At 41.1% G+C, this 26253-nt stretch overlaps 1 protein-coding gene across 7 annotated transcripts in view; it reads right to left on the bottom strand.

Moving 5' to 3' along the window:
• Positions 1–758: 758 nt before the first annotated feature.
• The window catches only part of ELF1 (E74 like ETS transcription factor 1), a 93632-nt gene continuing 68137 nt past the window's right edge, over positions 759–26253 (bottom strand). For 6 of the 7 annotated variants that reach the window (XM_054062633.1, XM_054062655.1, XM_054062649.1 and 3 more), the window contains exons 4-9: positions 26028–26135; positions 25247–25411; positions 19161–19244; positions 15882–16074; positions 14714–15181; positions 759–2446 (exon numbers count right to left, since the gene is read on the bottom strand). In XM_054062633.1, coding sequence (XP_053918608.1) covers positions 1831–2446; positions 14714–15181; positions 15882–16074; positions 19161–19244; positions 25247–25411; positions 26028–26135 — 1634 coding nt within the window. In that variant the 3' untranslated portion in view covers positions 759–1830. Of the gene's footprint in view, positions 2447–9143; positions 9429–14713; positions 15182–15881; positions 16075–19160; positions 19245–25246; positions 25412–26027; positions 26136–26253 lie in introns of all 7 variants that reach the window. The other variant, XR_008449130.1, reaches the window with a different exon arrangement.

Raw genomic sequence — 26253 nt, 5'->3', positions numbered from 1 at the left:
TTTGGTACCGCCAGCCTTCCTGAAAACCACATGAGGCGCTTTGGATTTACAGGTGGAAGCCTGACTGCATGGGAGCCAGAGGGAAGAAACATGGATTTAAGAAGGGCAGTTGTGGCCACAGAACTGGTCCTGTGATGCAGTTTGTACTTACTTCTAGTTGCCTAGACCAAACTCTCTGCCACAGTTCTGCTCCCATTAGTTTTTGCTGTACTCCTATGCTTATCTTTAAAGTCAAACTTAACCTTATGAAACAATCAACAGAACTCCAACGTGAATTCAGTCATAGAAAGCACTATTTCCTTTCGTTTTACATTCCACTAACCTTACCAGGCATGGTGTTTATTTTTAATCCACCTTCTGTTGAAACACTGGAATTGTGAGGGTTTGAAACTGCAGTAGTTTGGGCCACCAGTTGTGTTATACAAACTACAAGGACCTTTGTGATGAACGGTACTCCAAAATGAGGTTCAAAGTTTTGCATTTTTTGTCCGTAACAATTTGGGAAGTGACAGAAAAGACGTCGAAATCCCGTTCTTGGACTCTGATGTGAGCTACAAAAGCGTACAGTGCCGCTATAGCAAAGGGTGCTCACAGCACCTTGGGTGTGTTCCAGTCTGTTCGGAAGCGATGCTTGAATAGCTCAGGTCCCACCACAGACCCACAGTGATTAATCCTATTTCTCAGTGTATTCTGGTTGTTTATAATGATCATCAAAACATTTCAGCAACATAAAAAAATTTCAGAGTAAATACAGCAAAATGTTTTTCCGTTTGATTTATTTTCATAATAAACCAATTAAAAATACAAAAGACAAGGACCCAAGGTTCAGAGGGTTCCATCATTTAAAAATTTGTCTTTAAATACAAATTCACTCTGTAATATGAATACATATAACATTAGACCTCTAAACATAATGATCTTATTTGCATCTATCAAAAATTTGTATGGAAACAAATTATCTGAAAAAACTTCCTTGTGACATTGAATGTACATTATTTACAATCAAAAACAAAAAAAACCTCTTAGCAGTATTAATCTCCAAATACCTGCATAAATTGTATATATTTTGCTTCCTTCCCCCCTTACAAAATAATCTTGGGTAGAAAGCAAGATCATTAAGCTTTATAGTTGCAAAATGGCATGAAACGTTTGCACCTGCAGTGATGCCGTTAGCTTCAGTAATTAAATATATCTGATGTTTTTTTATAAAATATAGACATGGCATCGTCCATTACTGGAATAAATGTTTTGTGTACTCTCAACAGGAGTGCATATTCCATTTTGCACACACAAGAGCTTGTGCTGCAAAAAATGAAAGAGGATACCTGGTTATCAAAGTCTAAAACTGGTGTAAGTCACCAGTATGGAACAGATAGTTGATCATAAAGATTCATACACATGGAATGAAAATGTCCCACACTACAAGTAACTTGATTCAAAATTAAAGTGATACATGTATGAATTAAACAGAAAAGGTTATAACAACATTACTGCAATGTTAATCGGCAACAGGCTGAAAAGATCAAGTAAGAAAGAAGTTTGAAACTTTGGCCAACAACCTCAGAAGAAAGTCTGCATAGCATAAAAAGCATGTTCTTTCATGCCTGTATTTTGAAACACGAGTAACATATAATTTTATTTATATGATAGCTTTAGCAATTAACAGAAAATTAAAATCCATTCTAAAGCATGAATTCTAAGAAATAACTGTAGAAATTAAGTAGCTTTGCAACATCTTGCTTCAGAATCAAACCATATATACATAACTGAAAAGGTCCCATCACATTTAGGAAAATAATCATCCACAGGGTCTTTTTGTTTATTTATTTATCAATATGAAGCAGGTTCCAATGGCTCATTTTCTTGCTTCACTTGCACGTTAGGTGGGAAACCATTCGGACTGGACACTACCATCACAAACGGTTGCTGCTGGAATCTCTGCTCCGTCTGCTCAGTGTCATCTAGTTTGTCACTGTCTTCTTCTTTTACCACTTGTTGTATGCCAATCTGTTTCGTTTCTGGCGCTTTAATAACCGAAGTGATCACCGTGCCCGATGGATGAGCTACCACCTGTGAGCTGCTAGGTGAAAATGTTACCACGGGGGTAGTGGCACTGAAGGATGGAGATGAAGCCATGTTGACTGTTCCATTGCAAATTGTCTGCACACTGCTGGTGAGCACCTGCTGAACCTGTGCTGGGCTCAGCACAATTGAGGAAGGAGGCGAGACTGGTTTCTGAGACGGTAGCATGACGTTCTCTTTAAGAACCGTCATGGGTTGTGAAGTAGGAATGGCTTGTAAAATGAATTTTGGAGGTGGTGTTGCTGAGGCTGGATCTGTGCTGGCTATCACTGTAGTAAGAGGCACTGTCTGGAGTGTTACAGTATGCAGCTGCTGATTTCCAGGAGAAACAACCACTGGAACCTGGGTTGGAGTCTGTAAAGTCCTGTTAATATTAGAAAAGATTACAAGGTCAGAACACTTTCACGCTGAATTTTGAAAAATAATTATCACCTTACTACAGAAAAATCACTTGGTATCTGCCTCAATTTAACCCCAGCTGGCAACAAAGTACCACGCAGCCGCTCACTCACTCCTTCCCCTGTCCTGATGGGATGGGGAAGAGAATCAAAGGGGGAATAAAAATAAAGCCAAAACTTGTGGGCTGAGATAAAGACAGTTTAATAGGACAGCAAAAGGAGATAAAATAATAATAAAATATACAAAACAAGTGATGCACAATGCAATTACATGGATCCCCAGCCAACTTCCCCAGTTTATATACTGAGCATGATGTTATACGGTGTGGAAAATCCCTTTAGCCAGCTTGGGTCAGCTGTCCTGGCTTTGCCCCCTTCCAGCTTCTTGTGCACTCCCTGCTGGCAGAGCATGGGAAGCTGAAAAGTCCTTGGCTTAGTAGAAACATTACTTAGCAACAACTAAAAACATTGGTATGTTACCAACATTATTCTCACACTAAATCCCAAACACAGCACTGTACCAGCTACTAGGGAGAAAATTAACTCTTATCCCAGCTGAAACCAGGACAGTATCATAAACATTTTATTTACCTAAGGGTTCTGAAAGAGGTAGCAGTTGCTCTCCTAATGAAACAAGAACTGGACCTGACTCCTGGATTTAGCAACACAGTTCCCAGTATTAAGCTACCTTGCATGAACAATACTACCATCGCCAAACTGAATAGCCTACCTTTGATACAGTCACTAGTTCATCTGAAAACCTGATCTAAGATCTCCTTCTCAAGCATTAACCATCCCAAGCATGACCCACTACACCTCTGCATTCAACTGCATGAGGTACCCAGCCCAAGGAATTCATAAGTTAGACCTCAGTTCTCCTGACAGCTAAATATATACTTATCTGTATGTAAAAGCATCTGCACTGTAACAGAGAGCCTGCTCAGGACCTTCTCCAATTCCCAGGACACAGAGTTCTCTGTCTGCCAGGCTTGTACGCTCCTTCTGGTAAAGCAACTGAACAGAGTTTGCTCCCAAAACATCAGTTTAAATTAGGAATGATTCCATCAGTTGCACACTCACAGACTTTGATACCACACTACTTTCTACATATGTATGGCTGAGAGGGCAACACTGGAAAATTTAACAATTGTATTGCTGGAGTATACAACTCCTACAATGGACAATGGTGATTTAGAGATGTGGCTGAAACACACGCTCCAGTCATGCAACATACCTAGGTTTTAAAAAAAACAAACCACAAAACAAACAGAAAACCCCAAACATAATGCACTCCTGGGAAAGCACATAATTTCCTGGGGAGGGCAAGCAAAAGGGAAAGGTAACTGCTTCGATGCCTTCCCACAGTGTGCCCTGGCCCACTGTGCCATGCTGGCTCTAACAATCTTTTCTTTATTTCTGTCTGTCCTGAAAAGTTCTCTCCAACCTGCCTGCCTATCTTCAGAGTTTTCTCCTGCCTGCCCTCCTCCCCTTTTTCAGTCTTAATCTCTCTCTTGGGTTTTTTTGAACATACTTGACTATGACATAAAACAAAAATAACTGTCTCCTCCTCCTCCTGGCTTATTTCTTCCCCCGGCTGAAATCCCTTTAGATGGAAACCAATTTACTGTCAACATTTGTACTTTCAAGTCCATGCATGATACCACATGTTCTTCTGAAGACTGGTTTTGAGCTATGCTGTAAGGACTGTCCACTATACATCTACTGTGGAAGGTCATCCTTCGGCCCATGTAGTACCTACTTTATACAGCTCTGTGAAAATCTGCTTGTCAGCACTTAGCCATTGACTCAGGATATTTAAAACTTCAATTTAAAGCCATGTTCTGCTATCACAGTTACAGCAAAAAGCTTACCAAAGCAGGACTTAAATGACGCTGAAGCTACAGGGCAACTGCTGCTGGCAGTATTTCAACCACACACGCAGCTGCACTCCCCCATCCTTAGCACAGCAGCAGAGACAAGGGAAGCAAAATTTGTAGAGGATTTCACAAGTACTCTCTCAGCTCAGTCCTTTGAGAGAGGTCTCTAGCCAATCTCCACAGATTGCTTCAGCAAGAGCAGCTCCTGTAACGTCAGGCTCAGAGTAGGTCAGCACCTCCTCCCTGAGCACCCTCCAGCTGCTGGACCCTGCTGCAGGCAGTCTTTTCTCCACATCCAACATCGCTTGGTAACACTGAGAATGAAATTCGCATCTGTAGCTCTCTCATCCTCACAAGAAAGAAGACAAAGGTAAGCGCCCTGGAATGCTGCTACAGCAAAACAAATCTAAACCTCTGCCCATGAGGCTCCCATGCAGGTCTCATCACAAATGCCATAAAATGGCATGGAATGGAAAATCTGATGTGACTGACATGAGAGTCAATCGTGAGTTCCCGTGTCGCACAACTGGAGACAGCCCAACGAAGAAGCTCATGGCAACAGGGGCTGGCTGGAGATGAAGCACCAGCTAGAGTGATCACTTCTTTCCTCCCAACTTCTGTAAATGCCAGCAACCAAACTTTAAGTGCAAGGCTCAGAAGGACAGCACCAAGACTCACACCAAAGTCTGCTAAGGGTTATCAATGGTAACTCTCCCTGCCCCTCCCAGCAAATAACCCTGGAACTTTGACAGAAAACGCACAAATGACTGTGTCACAACTAGTAACAGGACAAGGGCATACTCTAGCTTTTTTAAAAACTAAGAAAAAGTTAATTACCTAAACAATATTGCAGCAAAATCAAAATGTCACATAGACAGAGCTCAACCCAGGAAGGGAAAACTGACACTTGCCATCAGAAATGCATTAAACGCATCTTGGTAGATATCAAGCCAACTCTTTAATCCACGAAGAAACTTACTTGAGCCTCAAGGATTAAGATCAACTCAACAGTCACAATTTTGCAAAGCAGCACCTGAAGCGCTACCATGTGCTTGTTTCCTATGCAAGTATTACTTTGAGGCTACTTTCTTGTCCCACTGCAGTTTTAAAATGAAAAAACAGTAAAAATAAAACTCTCTAGCTGCTAAATGGCTGTAAAGGACAACCTCAGAAAGTGTAAACTGGAGCTAATCAATGCAAAAAGTACTGTGAAAAGCAGTAGGAGAAACAGCTCTGAGAGGACTGAGCCAGAGCATTTGTCTCAGCACACTGCAATGAGTATTTGTGTATTGATGTTTAGCCATTTTATTTCTCCTAAAAGCAACTCCCATACCTGTACATCATACTGTGACAAATGGTTTACTCCAGATGCCCTACCTTCTCCAGCAGTCAAGCTGCATATACAAGATATATATATGTTATATATAAAGATATATTATATATATCTTACATAAGACACTGAGGTGCTGGAGCGCATCCAGAGAAGGGCAACAAAGCTGGTGAAGGGGCTGGGGAACAAACCTTATGAGAAGCGGCTAAAGGAACTGAGGTTGTTTAGCCTAGAGAAAAGATGGCTGAGGGGAGACCTTATCACTGTCTACAAGTACCTGAAAAAAGGTTGTAGCAACGTGGGTGTTGGTCTCTTCTCCCAAGTGCTAAGCGATAGGAAAAGAGGGAACAGCCTCAAAGTGCAGCAGGGGAGGTTCAGATTTGACATAAGGAAAAATTTCTTCACCAAAAGGGTTATCAAACACTGGAAGAGGCTGCCCAGGGAGGCGGCTGAGTCACCGCCCCTGGAGGTATTTAAAAGATGGGTAGATTAAGTTCAGGGATATGGTTTACCAGTGGACAGGTTCAGCTGGACTCAATGATCTCAAAGGTCTTTTCCAGCCTAGTGATGCTATGATACACACATATATAAACATGCATATATGCATACACACAGACTGTGAACTTGCTGGAGGGGAAGTGTACAGCAGTTGTCTACAAGTACAGGATTAAGTAACACACAGCACTTAAATACGGGTTGTTATTTATGATAATGATGGCCAAGCAAGACATTTGACTTAACTGCTAAAACCAGGGACAACTGTGTCTGCTTAGAATCTAAAAATCTAGCTGTTCCAACTATTTGCCTTGAATATTGTTAAAAAAAAATAGAGGTTGGGTTAATTGTTTTGCCTGTTTTAGAAAAATCAAAAGTACATACCACATAAGGTGATCCGTTAACACCAAGTTACTCTATTTTTGGTGCTTTGAACTGTGTATTTTGCTACGCTTTTGAATTCACTGTCAATTTGCCCTTGCTATTCTAAGGTACAAATCTATTGGGTGATTTCTTTCAAAGTTCCTGCTAAGGCTAAAAAAACCCAAGAAGAACATTGAGCAACAGTGATGAAAAGGAAATGCTGCCATAAAATGGTCTGGTTACAACTGAGTAAAGAATGACAAAAATTTTCAAGTCATTTTAGCTTGGCAGAAAACCATCATCTAATTCTTGGTTCTTTTGGTACTGTTTACAGTCTAGAAGTGTTCAATGCCACATTAGCTCATCAAGAGGTAACTGGTGATAAAGCAAACACTAAGTGACAGGCAGGAAAAGCAAATTTATTCACAGTAATTTATGTGAAATTTATGAAACAAAAAAAGGGAGAAGATACAAAAAAACCCCAAAACCCTGAAGCTACAAGCCAAGGCAAATAAAGTACTTGACAGCACAATATAAAAATGAAACAAGAAGATATTAACAAATACATAAGAGAGGCACCAGAGGACAATTCCGTCTCTGACATACACGTTGTTCAACCTACAGCTATAGGGGAAATAATCGCCTTGAGATAAACCAGCAAATTTCCAGGGACTGTCCCCATTTGTTCAACTGGCTGCAAACGACTCCGCCAAGCTAGGAAGAACGGGAGGTGCAGGGGTGGGATGTGCTTGCTGGAGCCACTTCAGCTGCCTCAGTCAGAGGCAGTCTCTTTTGAGTGACTACAGGAAGCAACAATCAAATGCAACTTGGGAGCTCTCACAGCTGCGCTCGTGGACATGATCCTCAAGAGTCATCAACAATCTCATCGACACTCACCCCAACGTATTCCCTCATAGCCACTAGCCCTTCTTCAGCACAAACCACACAGAGGCTAAGCAGTCTAGGGGGTGATGTCCAGGAAAGGGAGAAAGGCACTTGATGCCTTCATGCCCCGTCTGAACGCAGTCTCCTCTGAAGGGAGGGCAGAACTCTCCTGTTCTCCTCTAGGTCTCTGCCTGGACAACATAACCTCTTACATCATGACGGCAGAGACAGAGAACTCAATTCTCAAGTCTGGTGTCCTTTTTACTGACAGACACAGTCTCAGAAATTGCTTTCTAGAATTTTACAAAACTGCACGCTATCCTGAATTAAAGCTCAGAAACTTGGCTACAAACAGAGACCTGCAGAAACCCCACCTCTTCAACACTGCTAAAGACATGCAAAGAGAGCTCCTGTAGATCACCCCTCATTGCGCAGAAACAAAATAGATCTGTCTAGATTACTATGAAATCCGTTCTGCCATAAGCAGGCTTTTTCCTACCTACAACAAAAACTAAATAAAAAATGAGTATAAGAGAAGGCCTTCTCAGCTGCATGAAAATCAAATCAATATGTTTGGCTATAATCAAAGTCTTCAGTGTGACAGATGTTGTCCTATTGTAAACGTGTTCTGAGAAGCACAATACGAGTTTCTTATAAAAGCCTACTGAGATCACATTAGTGTATTTCTGACCAACACCCCCTCAAGAGGGCATTTTCCTCACTATCCTGAAACTTGAAAGGCAGTCAAGCCTTCACTTAAACAATGAGAGAGATCAGGTCCCTGCAACAATCCCCTGCTTCCCTTCCTCTGGGGAAGGCTACAGCAGCAGTGAGCCAGATCCAACAGGATCTGCTAGTTGGTGTGCTGGAGAGCTTCTACTGCAGCCCTTCCTTTGGAGCATGAAGATGCAACTTCTTGCATTGATGGAAGACTACCATTTAACTGCAAACAGAGGCAAAGCACATGCGCCAATGCTGGCCGATCAAGGTAAAGCCTTCCAAATATTAGCCAGGAGCTATTTCTGATTATCTAGTTCTCAGTTGTCATCTTATTCCTTCACTCATTTTCTCCATCATGTCCCAGGGAGCCCAATTGAGCTCTTTGCCGAGACTGATACCTGTGACAGTTTTTATTCAGCATACCTATACGAACGGCAGAAGAGTGATGGGCTACAACGTTAGCTGTTACCATGCAGATTTGACTCTTGTTCTTATCCAGGAAAAAAGGACTGAAAGCAGATGGTCAATGCAGAATGCCAGTAAGACAGTGCCAGGCTGCCTCCCTGCATCTCTGTGGTTATGCAAGCTCGAGCAAAACCAATATAGATGGAGTGTAAAGTGTGATTACAGACCATAATGGTGGCATTCACTGCACAACTTGCACAAGCTAATGTCTACACATGGCACAAGATGAAGACACTTCATTTGAAATAGCAGCTATAATCACATTTTCAGAGCTGATAAACTCATGCTAGACAAATCTATTTTTCAGCATCAGCATAGCTGCAGTCAGACCACCAATACATCATAGCCTGGACACAGAACACATTATGGAACAACCGCAGAAAGTATATGTGATTTGCTTGGGGTAGACATGACTTAGAAATGCAACTCCCTCTACTTATTGGGACAATTAAAAATCATGTTGGCATATTGATGGCTTCGTCACTGTTCTTACACAGAATGCTCATGCCCAGACAAAACACAATTCACCTTCAGCTACTTCCTTCTCCTTTTGAATGAGGATCTTGCCATTGTGGTCCACGCTTGTGTCACCTTCAAGATGAATTACTGCAACGTTTTCTACCCCAAAGGTTGCAAAAAGGTCAAGATGAAAGCTGTGGCTGATTCATCATGGAGCGGTTCTCCAGTTCAGAAGTGAACACACAGCATATCCCACTGGTCCTCTATGGTCTGTATTAGCTTTTCTTGCAGATACAGAACAGAGTCAGGACACTGGTCTTCTAACATGCTCTGTCCAAACTATCACAATGACAACTTGAAAATACAGAAAAGAAACAGTAAACTGAATTTTGATAGAAGCATTGTTTTTAAAACCTGAAGTTTGCTAAAACATTGCACAGGATCTGTCAGCAGTCAGCTAACTGCAAGTTCCTTGGTAAATAAAGCTGCCAGCAAGAAGACTCAGCTATATCCCACATGTTCAATAACAAATAGAGACATAAAATGTTAAACTACTCACAATACAATCTTCTCTGAACCATTAGTAACACAAGAACCTCTTTTCACTCCATCCAGAAGACTCTCCATCACAAATTACTACTAGTTTAGATTAAAGGTAAATGAAAACACAGCTCTCTGCAGGCCATGTCATGTAAGGGAGCAATTTAACTGCACAAACGCAGGCCCCTGAGCGCCCTGTATGATGTCCTAAACTACCCATGACAAGGTAAGTCCCCAGCTCTACAGGAGAGGTACACTTTCTGGAGCATAGAAAGGATGACCTTTATGCTCAGAATGATCCAATGAACTTGGAGAAGAACCCCCGGCCTACTTCAGTGCCTCTGAATTCCAAGCTAAAACATAGTCAGCCAATAAAACAGATATTCTGATTAACCTGTGTCAGTTATTCTGGTTTAAAAAGAACAATTTTACAAGTGCTAAATTCAAAGAGGTTTTTTTTTTTTAATTCCTTGAAAAAGCTGGCTCACTGGAAAAAGTTAAGAACAAAATGCTACTCCAGAGAGGTATTTTTCTTTTTGTCTTATCACAGGAAACACGTGGTGCCAAATTAAGCTCCCAGTTACACAACTGGAGCCTGCAGTAACTGTGCTTGCGTCCACTGAGCCCAAGCAGTTAAGACCTGCTGAACAGCAGTGAGTTTCTGATTCCAAATATTCCCACTGGTGATACTGGATGTCTTCCCAAGTCAGCAAAGCCCAGTGTGCACAACCTGACCCTGCTCCCACACCGTTTCCGAGCCGTGGGATAGCACCACATCATGGCTGTTCTGTTTAAGCACTGGGGCTGAAGAGTCCCCTATCTCTAGCAAGCAACACATCTCCTTGTCTTCCCTGCATATGGCAGCATTAAAACCTGTATAAAAAGCTCATCAAAAGCCAAGACCTTTCCACTACAGAATAAGACACTACTCTCCCCTCAAAGTATGCAAAACTGCACGAGCTTTGTGCAGTGATAAATGCACAAGCTTTTGTGCAGCGATAAAAAAGACCACTGCTGGTCTTCTGTGAAAGAATCAACCACTGTGAAGAATCAACCACTGACTTTCACTGGCATGCCCATGTCTTTCAGAAACACAAAGAGGTCCTGAGGAATGGCTGCCACGCGCTTACAGTGATGCTCTGGGAGTAGACTTTACCAGGCAATGCTGCCTAGCACAGCGGAGAGATGGTGACATGAGCCCTCCACTGTATGTGTCAGAAAAGCTTTAGAGGATCAGTCACAAACACTGGTTGCCTTTTGCCCAAATGGCCGTGACTACTGCTCTGTGGAGAAGGACCCGGGAGTCCTGGAAGACAAGCTGGCAATAAGTCAGCAATGTGCCCGCATGCTCAAGGTAACCAATGCTATCCTGGGGTGCATTGAGAAGAGCGTGGCTAGTGGGTCGAGGGAGATTATCCTCCCCCTCTGCTCTCCCCTAGTGAGGCCCCACTAGGAGTCCTATGTCCAGTTCTGGGCTCCACAGCTCAAGAAAGACAGGGAACTACTGGAGAGAGTCCAGTGAAGGCCATAAAGGTGATCATGGGACTGGAGCATCTCTCTTATAAGAGGCTGAGTGAGCTCAGTCTGATTAGCCTGGAGAAGACTGAGAGGGGACCTTATCAATGCTTACAAATAGCTAAAGGACGGGTGTCAAAAAGAAGGGGCCAGGCTTTTTCAGTGGTGCCCAGCGACAGGACAAGGAGCAACGAGCACAAACTGGATCACAGGAAGTTCCACCTGAACATGAGGGAAAACTTTACTGTGAGGGTGACAGAGCACTGGAACGGGCTGCCCAGGGAGTGTAGCATCTCCTTCTCTGGAGATATTAAAACCCACTTGGATGTGTTCCTATGCAACCTGCTGTAGGTCAACCTACTTTAGCAGGGGAGTTGGAATAGATGATCTCCAGAGATCCCTTCCAACTGCAGCCATTCTGTGATTCTGTGATCTATATGCCCCAAAGTCTGAACACCAACTGGCAACCAATGTTGCCCTCACGCTTCCTTATAAAACTTCCTTATAAAACTACTACAAAGTGACTTCAACCACAACCCTAGGGAGAGTGTGCGTATATCAGGTTTGTCAGCTCTTATTCCATAGTGGCAATCATACCTGCTGTACATTTTCAAATCACGTAGACCATTCATCTTAACCCTTACAGAATTCTCACTGCAGCAATCCAGAATGTGCACACAAACATGATCAGCTCCTTTGGATTTATAGCTGTTGGAACAAACAACCCCCATAACAAGTTCCTTTGTTTTAGCCTTATTATAAAACAAGACCCAACACATGTGCTTCAAAAGATGTTCAATGTGCCGTTCTACCTCACCACGCTATTTGAAGTTTACGTTTTGAAACTGAGCAGAAATGCATCTGTCATAAATTGTATTTTTAGAGCCTGGAATTGGCAGTGACTGCACAAGACTTATCAGCACCTTGGTTTGCAACTTGGCCCATCCTGGTTAAAAGCACGCCAAAACAATCTGGGTTGTGGCTTTTATTTTCACTCTAACTGCTCAGATACTTTAGTACATTCTTTCTTAATCAGCAATACTTCTATACCCCCTCAGTAATCACGTACTGTACTGAAAAGATTCGATTCGGCCTTTTTCCCCCCCTTCATCTGAGACAGTGTCAGCTGGGCTATAGAAAGGGCAACTGAAGACTTCGTGGAACAGTGTTGGAAGTCACAAACAACACATTAAAATGGAGGCAGTACAGAACCCTAAGGGTTTAAGGCTTTTACTTCATTCGAACTTCACACATGTACCATCTCTACTACTTTTTCCCCCTAGCTTATTGCCCAAGGTCCGATTGTGAAATACTGGATATCATAATGTCACTAAGCAGCTTTCCAAACGTTAGGCTGGACTTCCCTGCCTGCATTACTAGGTCTTACAGATACTTCTGTTTGTTTATCATCTATACGATTGATATTGGGCTTGATATATAATCTGGTGTATATCCAGCCTAGAGCTATTTAACTCTGCCAATTGCTGAACTTTGCCCCTATTAATTTTTAATAGCATTAGTCCATAGATTTAAATGGTAGCGCATAGCTATCATGTCTGAACTTGTTTCATTTCACCATGTTGCCCTAGTCAATTTTTAAAAGTAATTAAATCCTTCATCAACCATGAAATAGTAGGACTGCACTGTACAGAATAGCTTAATTCCTAAGCTGTAAAAGCTTACAAGACATCGCCTTGATGCAGGTTTTTATTAATTTTCTAAATTAATTTCAAAACTGTGTTTTTTCTTTTTTTTTTTTTTTTGGTCAAATTCTTCATAATTATCTTTCACATAAACTTCTGACCAAATACAACCCTTCCCATCCCCATGTGGCTCTTGAACTAATTCTAGTGGGTCAGAACAATAATCAAAACACAATCTGATTTCAAATCATGCATTTAAGAATTGAAACACAAATGAAAACAGATATTATCTACTTAAAAATGGTAACCCCAGTTTGCTTTCATAGTGCAATGAATTTATTCCCTTGCAGTCTTCACTAACCAGTGAATTTCTCTTTTCATGTGAATTTTTTTATATTGCAGCATGAATGAAAACATTTCATAATTTTTAGAGAAATTAAAACAAACAAGCAAACCACAGGATTCAAACTAGGAAGTTCAGGGGTAATTTTAAAATTGGGGTTTTTTTACCTGAAGGAAAGAAGAAATAATACAACTTTTTCTTGACTGACGCTGCAGTCTTGGCTTGACATTTCCTGTACATACATCTCCAGCTTCCTCAGTGATTTGTATATCTCCTAAAGCATTTCTTACTGATTCTGTTATAACCATCTCTGGAGGCTGATCTAAACAGTTTCAGTTCTTTTTTCAGTTCTTCTGAAAAACCTAGCTGTTATTGTTATTCTGCATTTTCCTTTTATATAAGCAGAGTTTTAATAACTCACTGGTTGTTGCAGCATCCCTCTAGTAGCAGAGATGAGAAAGCAAAACTTATTCTTTGGAAACAAAGAAATTATTTAGTTCATTACTGTCACTCCTATTTCTTTCTAACAAAATTGCATGGTTAACTCCAGATAGCCAGTACCATTCCAAGTCTTTTGGTGGGTCTGGATGTAATTTTCAAAGGAAAGCACAGAGGAAGGGAGCATGAAATGGCATTATTGCCATTTTGGAGCACAAAATCATAGCCATTATACACAGCAAATCTCAAAAAAAAAAAAAAGTGGTGTTCATATTATGAACATTAAGAATGTGCAGCTTTAAGGGCAGAGTCACCATATATAACTCTGACATTCCTGTGAGGGGCCTGGCTTACAAGAACATTTCTTTGGTTTAGGTCTTTTGTAGTCAGTGGAGATGAACAGGCTCCATCAGGTTTAAACCAGGCTTCAGAGAGATTTTTTAAAGCCTCTTCCGTTAAGGTGCTGCTATGAAGGGGTAGGTGCAAAGGAGTCATGACGCTTACAGGCTGTGTGGTGTTAGCCAGCTGATTTACAAATTAAGTGTGGAAGCATGACCACCTCTCAAACCAGTCTGCAAATACACAGCTCCTGTGACATTATTTTGTTATTTTTTCTCCAAAATCAAAAGAACGTGCTCCTGTGACAGCAGCAAAACACTGGAGTAGATAACACAGAGCTTTCCCTTGTTGTAACTGGGGACAACACAAAAGATGAAAGAGATGACAAAAAAATCTTAAGAAGAAAAATTAAAAAACAAGAAGGAAAATCCTTTTGAAGGGATCATGCAGACACACCATATAGAATTCAAAAGTGAACACACCAGTCAGTGAAAACTCAGAGCCATGAAAACACTGCCTCTGCTGTGTGGCAAAACTGACGATACCAGGTTTAAAGAGAAGTTGTGTATTTTTCCTCTCCAAAAGATTTGCATCAGGCCTAAGATGTACCTTCCCTCCACTAAAGGCAGAGCACTGACGAGTGTACACATCGCAGTGTGCTACAGTAACTCCCTGTTCCCAGGGTCAGCCACAAAGACACCACTGCACTTGAGCCAAACTGGAAGATGAGCATTTTTTTGAAGCACAACAAAGAATGTAGTCTATCTAGCCATCATCTATTTATTATTTTTCACACATTTATATTCTAAACATTTTCTTACCTTATATTCTGAACTGACGGATTAAACGTTTCGTCCGGAACATTACTGGTTACAGCTGCATGTCCTTCTGTGAGGGACTGCAATGGCTGCATTACGTGAAGTGTCCGAAAAAGCTGAGTGGGATGTACTGGCTGCGGAGATTGCATTGTCCTCAGAACTTCTGAAGTTAAGCCAGGTGTCTGCTGCTGTACAACTTCTACGTGCTCCTTCAGCTTAGCAGGCTTCGAGTTTCCTGTTTTTAGCACTGTGGTTGATCCTCCCTTTGTTCCCGCATTCGCAGATGCTCTAGATCTGCTCGACTGGTTTCTATTGGCCACAGGAGTTGAGAGCAGAGTTGAATCTGATGACTCAGTGCTAGGGCTCGCATCTTCATCATCTATATAGATGAGATCTTTTGGCATTTCTTTGAATTGATATACTAGGCGCTGACCTTCTACTTTAGCCAGTATTCCTCTTTGGTAATAGTATCTGATTAAAGCATACACACATTAAGTTACACAGTGGGTTTCTTTGCCAAAAAACCAAACAAACAACAAAAAAAAACCCCACCAACATCTCCTTCCCCTACTCCAAAAATAAGAAGAGCATTAACAACAATATTTTAAGTCCCTAGTTTCTTCATTATAAAGGAGTGGCCAATTTAAGAGTATTTTTTCCTCAAACAACTTTCTTTTACTGGTTTTCCTTGCTTTAATTTCAACCTCAAATAACTCTGAGGCAAAAGAGAACAGCTCTGTGACTTAGAACCTCTGCTATCAACTCATACTCTTCAAAAAAGTTGCACGAAACCTGTGATTTTTCTCTTGACTTACACAGTTCTTTCAGATACCTGAATCCATGCTTATTGACCACTAAGCACAGGCAGACATCTTAGCTACACCAAAGCAAAGGAAATAGGACAGGAGTCGTCAGTCTCTTACTTTGCAGCTGACTGTAAAGATCCTTTTTTTGCAGCAGCACTGAAAATGTCTGAGCTGAGACTAAGGTGGCAGATTTGGGATTGAGACTAGCAAGGGTTACTTTTAGTTAGCTTATTTATTTTAACTTCTTCATTTCCCAAACTGATAGGACACTACCTCTTTTGTACTGTTACACAAATTAGATGAGGCATTTAATACATGCAAACACTAAGGCAACAAAACCAGTCTGTTATGATAAATGCACATACCTGAGAGCTCTACCCATTGTTTCGTAATTCATGTCAGGTTTGTTTTTGTGTTTTCCCCACAACCTGGACACAGCCTTGGAATCTACCAGTTTGAAAATGCCCTTCTCTCTTTGAGTCCATTTGATGTATTTAGGACATGTAGCTTTGTCCTGGAGCAAGGCTAGTAAGAACTCCCAGAGATAAATTGTATTTCCTAAAATAAAAGCATTTCAGGATACAGAAAAGGAAAAATATTAGTGACTGTATTTTATTAATTACATAAATAATCTAAATATGTAGAAGCTGGTATCTTTACAAATACAATGTAACCCATCAACAAGACTAGGAAACAGTGATGGAGGGCATGGTAAGGGATTCCTCTTAGTTGTTTTGATCTGGGTGCTCAAACACACCAGACACTGTCTGCAGCCTAAAGAGTAAGGTATCAGTCAACCTGGAGTCACTCTGTTCCAACCACCAACTTTAGACACCACCAGTCACAGTGTGCGCACCTCCCTCCTGCCTAATCCAGTTACAGAACCCGTCACTATTGCTTTACCTCAACAGGACTGTGCTCAGGTCCACCCTCAGAAAATGCTGGAAATTAAGCCCTTGATAAATACTTGGCTGAACTGAGGTGTTATAATCCTTTAAAAGGCTAAACAAACCCCTTGGTTTTAACAACTAGATTTACATGGGGCAATCAGCAGCATATGCTGAGGCAGGCAAACCTTCAAGAATAAAGCTCAGAAAAAGATTTTTTTTTTAATCCAGTGAGCATTTGCATTTTGCACTCGCTGGCAGATAACGTTCCAACTTCATTTTACAAACAAGCAGGCACAAACACTTATATACGGAAATCCACCACATCTGTTCAGTGTTTACCACATATAAAGAAACAGTATTAAAATCACAGATTGCGAATACTTAAAACTACTTCAAAATTTGCGTATTTTTTCTTATAGCACATTTAAGGAGTCTAAACTCGTGTAACTAATGAGATCCTTCTTCCTGCTTTTTTTAAGGCTTTTGGTGTCTGATGTTCTTTTGGACACCTGAAGCTGCACAGAAGCTTCTTATGTTGTTAGTGATACGTTGTGATATCTGTTAGTGATATGTTGTGATATGTTGTTAGTCTGATAAAGGAAGAAAAACTATCTTGGATGAAAGTATCACCTCCCAGAAGCAGCTGTGCAAAACCATAGCATGGACAGTTTGTGCAGATTCCTGAAGTTCCACAAGAAGTAATGCTCAGTGCATCAGAAGGTGACAGGATCTCTTTTGTTAGCTTCGATTAACCTGGCAGTTTTTTTCCAAGTTTAATAACCACCAGTCTGAGCTTTTTTCAACAAGTGTCTTACAAACAAAACCTCCCATACTACTGTATTATAATCTATATTTTGAAATATTCAGCGAAATCATCGGCACTGGCACTACAAAATGCTAGCAGCTCCACCAGCAGGTGGAAACTTTAAAAGTGAGCATCCCTAGAGAAAAAAAATACTGCCTTTGCAACAAATGTCTCCCAGCTTCAATAGAACAGTCAGCCTCCTTCGCCTTCAGACACCCCAAAGGCAAAGGTTAAGACTGCTTAGGGAAGACACAGTGTCAGACAAGAGCAAGAGAATTACTAGCCACTTGCCTTCCAATCCAGGGTTCTTTTGTTGTAGCTTAAACTAAAAATGCTCAGCTGCATCAAGGCAATCTGAAAATTTATCACTGCTTAGCCACTGAAAATCACCGTAAAGAGGACTGTCTGCAAAAATGCTTTACTCACAGACAGAATTTTTAACCTCCTCAGAGTCACAGTAGAAGAAATAAAATGGAAAACTCAAGCTTTCTCCTTGTATCGCATCAAGTAATTATACGGAGGGCCTGATATCTTAGCATATGAATTCCCCTGAGGCAACTCTCATGACTTTCTAGCTGCTTCCCTGCTATGGCCTGTTACATTCGTATCCTTTTTACTCCAATTCTATTTTCCTCAACATTCAAAACAAATGCTTTTGTTGTAGCTCTTTTCATAACTAGCAGTGGTTTCAGGCAACACACTTCTTTTTAATCCCTTCTGAATTTTCCAACAATGGATGAAAGTGAAATACGGTGTATCCTTGTTACCATGGACAGAAACATTAGACTCTCCTACCTTTATTTTTGTGGCTAGCTGCTTTAATACTTCTATTATTTCAGTTGAGCACTACTTGGAGGTTACTCTAATACTTTTCTTTCATTTTTAGTTCAAAATAAGATTTGAATTAATAAAAAAGCAGCAACAATGCATACTCAAAACTGCTGGCATCACCTGTTAAATATTTATTGTTTACATACAGGTCTTTATTTCCTGTTATTGCAGAAAATCCCTCTTCAAAAGAAATAAAACACCCACCTATACTCATCTGTCAGTGTAGCGATTTTTCTGATTTCAAGAAACTGCCATTCTTATGCCAACACTTTCCAGGTTTGGCTGGGCTTCTCTCCTGGCAAGAACTGCACGCATGCAAGCAAATCCCATCAGTCCCTAGGCGTGTGTGCAGGCATTTGTGGTGACAAGGGGAAAGCTCATTTCCAGCTCCTGTTGCGCGCAGAATGTGGTGAGGGCCACAGCATCAGGCTGCCATTCAAATGCCAGCCCAGGCATGGGTGCAAGCGCCAAACCCAAAAGCAAAGCAACGGAGCTGTGGACAAAACTGACAGCCACTACTGAACAGTTTGGGCTGGAGGAAATCATTTAGTCTATCAGCTCCGTGCTATGTCTTGGTTTTAAATGCAAGAGGAATCAAGGAAGTATCGAACTCACAAGTTTCTGCCCAAGTCTTCAAGTAGCATTATAAGTCTAACCAAAAATTAGGACTTGGTACTTCCTGCTGCCAACAAGCAGCTTTGATCACTGAGTAACTGCTCATGCAGAATTAAGACAGACATGGATTGAAAACATTTTCAAATATCATCTGTCAAAATAACCACAGCCCAAGAAGCCTTAATACAATGAAATGTGCCCCAAGAGTTCACTAAAAATACAGCAGCCTCTGCAGGAGCTTGAAGAGTTTGCAATAACCCCTACTACTAAAGTGACAAACACGTTATTCTCCCTGGGAACCAGGTATTTCACCAAGAAATCTCATGCACTCATTTTTTACCTGCCTTAAGATGAGATGCTAACTACCCCTGAACACAAGACCTGGTTTTACATCACAGAAAAACTAGTGAACTTTTTCTTTTTATATCACAAATGGTTTCTTTTTACAGGTCACTCAGAAACAATGTTCTTTCAAAAACTTCAGTGACAACTCTTCGACTTACCCTTTCCATCTTTGTTTTTCTTTTTCACGGATATGTTTGGAGTTGTAGTAGGGGACTCAGGACGAGCTGGTTTTGGTTTCTTCCCTGAAATAAACCAGCAGTAAGTCAAACTGCAGCTTAAAAAAAAAAGGAAGCAAAAAAAAGAACAAGGACCTAAAAAGGGAAGATATTTGTTTCCCCAATACAGAGAAGATTCGATTTCTAGGAAGTTAGGAGCTTAGTTCTTTGCCGAAATTTTCAATTCCTACAGCAGGACTGGATCCTAAGGTCCATGGAAATTTCTGCGGCTTTTACGTACTCTTAAGAGCACATAAAACAAAACGATGAGAAGAATAAGATATTAACTATGGGCTATTAACTGAGTTTAAACAGGAAAAGCTAGATTAAATACAGAGCACTATCTTGTTCATTCATCACCAAAATGAAAGGGATAAAACGAGATTGTCTGCTTGTTTTAATAGATAAGAAGTCTCCACTGACAGCAGCAAACTACACTGCCATGTGAGGAAAACAGTTTTCAGCCCTATTGTATTTTATACTTTTTCTAGCAGTGGCTACAGGTAAAGGAAGTCACTTGTTTGTTTGTTAAGACCAGCAGAACCAGTAACAGGCTCTGAAAACATACCAGTTTTTAAGTCACTAACATGGCAGCTCAATTTGGTGAGGAAGACAGAGGAAGTTGATTACAGCTGGTGACAATTAAGAGCATTTATTTGAAGATATTGATCAATCAACTACCTAAACACAAGTGCAGTAAAAAATTAAGTCATGCTGAAGTGTTTTTCAGTATGAACCCTTGAATCTATTCCTTCATTACATCTCGTTTCCTGCAATGGCAGCTTTTACAGGTAAAATAATTAATCAGAAACCTCCAGAACTTTTTATGAAACAAAAATTTCTTTTACTGGGTTTTGCAGCAACCCCTTTGTACACTGACAATACCTGAATTGTTCACATACCACCTTCACTCTTCAGAGAGGCAAAACAGACCTAGCAGACCAGGAGTTACAGAAAGGTATTTATACTATTTTCATTATTAAAGGCCTAAAGAAAAGACTTTTTCTCTACTGATGGCATTTCCAAAGACTTATATTCTACAGACATAAGACCAACAGGCCTGTGCAATCCTGTACACCATGACGTTCCACTTTTGGTTTTGTTTTTAGGGGCTGCTTTAGTAAGGAAATGGCTCTGCTGCAGAGTGAGAGTGAGGGTTTTTCACGGGCTCTGAAAGGGAAAAAAAAAAAGCTCAGTGCTTGCCTGCGCTGTCTGCTTTGTTATAGATGCCAGGTATGTGTAAAGAAGTCCTAAAAAAAATGGCTTGAGAGATCAAGCTTTTGACATCAGCGGTCTTATTAAGTCCACCTTTGCACCTTTTTCTTTCAGTTTCTGACAGGGCACAGGGGAAGAGGGACAGCTAAGTTGAGAGAGCTACAATGAGAAAACTCTAGTAATGCCTGGAATCCTGTCATTTTCTTGTTTCTGTTCAGACAGGATTCATGACTGAGGACGGAACACAAAGCTCAGGCATCGTCTTGGCCAGCATTTCAATGAAGATGGAAGGGAAGAAATCCTACAATACTGGTTTTTATCACATACCACCATAGGAAACGATAAAAACCTACTGTGCACATTTTTAGCAGCTTTATTCCAATATTCCAAAACAGCAGAAATGCCCGTTTTCCCTAAAATGTATAGACGAAGTCACTCTTGCACAGATCATCTTCTGCTGCCCAAGAAGTCCCTCAGGGTGACTTTGGCTGAAAACTTTTCTCCCCTTAGAGCTGTGTTATGCAAAGACTGCTGGGCGCTCATCTTGTTTCCCCTCTTAAAAAGATGTAAATGTTTGCTGTTAAGGGGAATGTTATTTTGATGTCATTAAGTACCTTCTGACCAAATGAGATAGCGGATGAGGGCTCAATTAGGTCATGACTGAACCACTGCTGGTCAACTTCAGGAAACGTAAGTACCAATCACATCTAAGTTCTGCACTTCTAATTAGGGACAACCTAAGCTACTAAATATGAATACTACTGCTACAGCAATTCCAGGCTCTCTAACTTCAGCCTAGACTACTTCAGGGCATCCGATTTGCACAATCCTCTATCAGAAACTCCAACAAAATTAGAAACCAGTGAAGAATGTGAAACATGTTTACACGAAGACATGATGTTACTGCTCTATTATCCGAGCTAGAGGTACTTAAGATCATGGGTTTAGACTACACAGTGAGCTATAATCTCTAGGCGCTGACTGATACTATCAAAAACACAGTTAACAGAGACATACAAGATATACTTCCTTTGTTTAAAGCAGATATTTTCAGAAAGCACATGAAGCATTAGCACGCTTCCTTCTTTGGTTCAACAGAGCATGAAGTTGTTACCTTTCCGAGTACATCACTAAATGCCTTTTTAGGAGAGAATTTTACAAAGAGGAAGGATGAAGACTGTACCAGAGCTAAGCCTTATGTGGAGCTACCATAATTTTGTATAGCTAATCAAATTTATAACTAGTATTTCCACTTCCCTATTTCTATGGCTGCAAAACCACTTCAGGTTCAAAATTCGTGCTACAAATTAATACGGTATTTAGACAGTGAGAAGCTCATCCTGACTGAATATTTTATACCGCACCAGAAAACATTCGATACATTTTCTCTTACTGTTTTCAGTGGGTTTTGTTCAAAAAAAAACAAAACAGGATTGTATGTAAAAACTGTAATAAACAATATACATATAAAATATAATGTGTATATAACATATGTGACCACCTACTGCCAGATACCTTCCACAGCAAAACTGGGACTGAAGGTATTAGTATAGCAAATTTCCAAGCTTCTTTCTCTGACATCCCTAAGTTTTTCCTGTCCTTCTGATCCATAGTCTGGCAGCTCAGGGCTCAGACACTGATGAGTACAAACATCATGGTGAACACGGGTTTGGAGCTGAGCAGATGGGTGGATACAACCCCCCAGCTGCCGCCGTAGGGAACTGAAATCACCCCATCACTTCTGCAGAACATTTCCTTGGTGGAGCAGGGCCGTTCTGACTCAGATAGCAATGCTCTGCACAACTTAAACCTGTAAGTTTAGCTGATGGGTTATATATGTCAGAAGTCTATAAAATCCTGAGTGGTATGGACAGGGCAAAATGACCATGGTCCTTTGTTGTGCCACAAAACTGACCAAAGGAACTGAAACAAATAGCACTTCAGAAAAAAAATACAAAAAACCCTCAACCAAACCAAAAGAAGTGCACACATGCTGCACATTATCCTTAAGCACACTACAAAATTAATAACATTTTGCAGCAATCTTTGTACATCAATGTGTTACAACCCTCTGGACATTTTGAAGTAACACTTCAACATTACTCAGATCATACCATCTATCTCACGAAGCCTCAACTTCACTGAAACTGAGCAGCTAATGAAACACTAAGCTGATGCAGCTTTTCTATGTTTTTTTCTATCCAATATAACCATCAAAAAGAAATACATACATTTGCTGTGAAGCAACTGGTTTTCCAACCTACAGCTAGGGAAGAGGAAGGAGAGGGAGTAAGCAGAAGCAGCACAACATGAAAGAGGGTAAGAAAACATCAAGCCAAAGAGGTTAAATGTCTGGCAGACAGCAGGTCCTTGTTTTTGACCCAGACATCAGCTAACATTGAAACGAAGAAGAAAAGAAAATAATAAAAACAAAAAAACAGTTTAAAATCCTCTTACAGTTGGTTATCTCACAGTAGTGTGCACAGCATGGTAGTTTCCCCAGTAGCACTCTTGGGGCAGCTGCTGGTAAAAGCTCTCCTCCATAGCACTTTCACTTCAGCTTTCTTACAGGAACTGGAGACTTCCTGACCCACACCCGTCCCTACCAGACCTTGTGACACACATAGGGCTCGAGAGGCTTCCCCAACATCTCCACAGGCTAATATGCTCTCTCTCACAGATAACAACTCCCAACATTTGGAAATAGCAGCAAAGTAGCAGCAAAAATACACTCTCATTCAGTCAGTGTATGGCTGATGTAGGATAACAGACTTGCTAGGCCTTGTGGATGGCTAATACCAAATTCTGCAAAACAGAGCAGTTCTACTTGAACAGCGAACAACCTTATCTTGGCAAGACAGGTGGATCGGGTGGTGGTCTCTTAAATCAGCTGAGTAACACCCAGAGCCAGACAGAGACTTCACAGGCTGATGTTGCTTCAGTTAGCAGAAACACCCCTGGAAGCATGTGCTGAGTTCCCTGCTCCAAAGGCACGGCAAACCGCACAGTCCCTGCTTCTGACAACAAAACAGGCCTTGCCAAGAGCCAATCAATGCACAGTAACTGATTTAGTCCCACCTCATCAATAGGCACCAAAGAGTTTTCAAAAGTATAAAACTGGCACCTGAAAACCCTTTTGCTGGGGAGGAAAAATGACCACCTCACCTGGTAGATGGGCCAGCTGGCCTACACCTCTTCCCCCGCAAGAAGGGATGCCTTTTTGGTAAGAGTAGGGCTTGCAAATTTGTTGGATGCTCCCTGGGAAAATAACTACTAACTCTAGTTTCAATTGTTATCATTGTTGACCAGTTACACTCATCTAGTGCTAACGCAGCAAGTGAATCTATAAGTGGCAATCTCCACTTGTTTTTATCTGTCACTTAAATTACCTACTGCATGCACGAATTCTGACTGGTGGCTAATACATTCACACACGTATCACATAATCCTTTAGTCATAAACCATTGTCCAAGTCCGGGGCTGGAGACCGACCCAGCCGCACCCAGGCTCCTCCCCACTGGGAAGCCTAGAAAGCAAGGGGGTCTGTCCTGAACCTCATGACTCAACAGGAGGGCTTTCCCCAGGCACTTATCGGATCCTCAGCTATTTAATATGACAGCAGGGCAGCAGGAGCCCTGTTCTGGAAGGCCTTTATTACACAGGTGAACCTGGCAAAGCCCTAATGCTGTGATTCAGCCCTAGAATTAGTTCCAGAAATATAACTCACTCTGTTTTTTTTTTTTTCTTTTTTTTTTTTGAAATTTGACGCAATAGCACCTTACATCTGCCTGCGCTGCCTGACTCTTCCGCTGCAGACATCAGCTTTAGGATCTCTGATGGGATCTACGCCAAAGCAGGCTGGGAAAACAGGGGTACTAGGGCTGACAAACACCACTGCATTACGTTTTGGCACAGCACTGACTCCAATGGAACATCATTTGGTAGATGCTATGTAAACGTTATCTACCACAAATTGGACTAACACTTTATATAGCAGACAGCTATTTAAAACAAATAAAAGTCAATCGTTCATATTTAAGAAAAGCAAAAAATTCCCCTCACTCTCATCCCATGTTCTGAATATGAACTACCTGGAAGGAGGCTGTAGAGAGGTGGGTGTTGGCCCCTTTGCCCAAGTAAGAAGTGATAGGACGAGAGGAAACAGCCTGAAGTTGTGCCAGAGGAGGTTCAGATTAGATATCATGAAAAATTTCTTCACCAAAAGGGTTATCAGGCACTGGAACAGGCTGCCCAGGGAGGTGGTTGAGTCACCATCCATGGAGGTGTTTAAAAGATGGTAGATGAGGTGCTCAGGGATACGGTTTAGTACTGGACAGGTACGGTTGGACGTAATAGTCGCAAAGCTCTTTCCAACCAAGCAATTCTACAATTCTATGAACATATCAAGTATCTTTAGCTGAAGCTAAATAAGAGCTAATTAAATTACTTCAGGATGCACAGCAGCAAAAGGTCTATAGTTCATATTACAGTTCTGTTCTCAAGGAGAAACTGTAAATGGGAACCAGCAGAGATTCATATTTCCTGTGGAAGAAGCCATCATTGCTACCTCTCCAACATCATTAGCATCTAAACATCAGTATCTGTGCTCACATGACCCATTGAGAAAATGCTTTCTCTGTATTTCTGGCTGAGTCCACTCAGTTACATTGATTTAGGGACTGTTAGCAATGGTTGGACTCGATGATCCACTGAGTCCTTTCCAACCTAGTGATTCTATGATTCTACGATTTAACACCTAGAATGGTTCCTCACACCCAGCTACTCCACGCTGATATTCTCCAGTAGCATCTTACCTTTTTTCTTCTTTGGTTGCTCAAATTCTGGAGTCTCTGGTGATTCAGCATAAGGGTCTGGGGTTTGGTGAACTTCCACCACCTCGGGGATCCCATCAAGTGTGACCGACACATGCGTAATCGGAGCCACCATATCATCATCTTCAGTTGTGCCAAACATAGTTGCTTAAGGGAAAGAGACAATAGGAATATTTACACAGAACCACAAAGACTTTTAGAGGCTCCTTTTTACAGCAAGTGTTTAAACACAAAATGAAATGAAACTACGACATTTAAAGCCTTCATGGAAGAGAATACCAGTTCGTAATGGAATATAACCACCCACAACGTTTTACACGAGCAGAAGCAGTAGTAAAATAGAACAATTTAATGACATAGCCCACTCCACAAAACCAGCACAATTATTTGGTGATCACACATTTTTATACATATTTAAGGCAATCTGCAAATGTAAGTGTAGATTCTTTTATCTTGGCAACACAAACAGAGTTCATCCTCCATCAGCCAAAGACGACACAGCAATCTAAACAACCCTGCTTCATTCACGCTTTCCCTTTGTATTTTTTCATTCTTTCCCTTCCTGTGAACACTCAACTTTGGCGAGGCAATGAAATCTCTCACCACTGGATTTCTGATATCCAAACTACGCACGTGAAGTCCACCTGGAAGCAAAATCATCTTACCTACCCATTCCACACAACCACACTGAACTGAATCCCTCCTCATTTCATAAATAAGCAAAGACAAACACAGGCAGGATTTGATTTCATAAAAAACTTACTTATTCTTTTTTCATCCAACATGGGACCAGGCGAGTCCATATTCAGAAGTGCTTCAGCAGCCTCAATCGTTTCCATTGTTTCATCTCCATTATGACAAGATGCTTCAACTAAATGCAAGAGAAAATAACTAATTCTTAACAAGCTACAAACTGGGCTTAAAGCTTCACATGATATTTACTCCTATTTCACACTTCTAGGAAAAAAAGAAGTGATAACCATGGCCTT

Source organism: Cuculus canorus, chromosome 1 (genome assembly GCF_017976375.1).
Source record: "Cuculus canorus isolate bCucCan1 chromosome 1, bCucCan1.pri, whole genome shotgun sequence".
NCBI lineage: Eukaryota > Metazoa > Chordata > Aves > Cuculiformes > Cuculidae > Cuculus > Cuculus canorus.
Note: the sequence above shows the minus strand (reverse complement) of the source record. Positions and strands in the feature narration are given on the sequence as shown.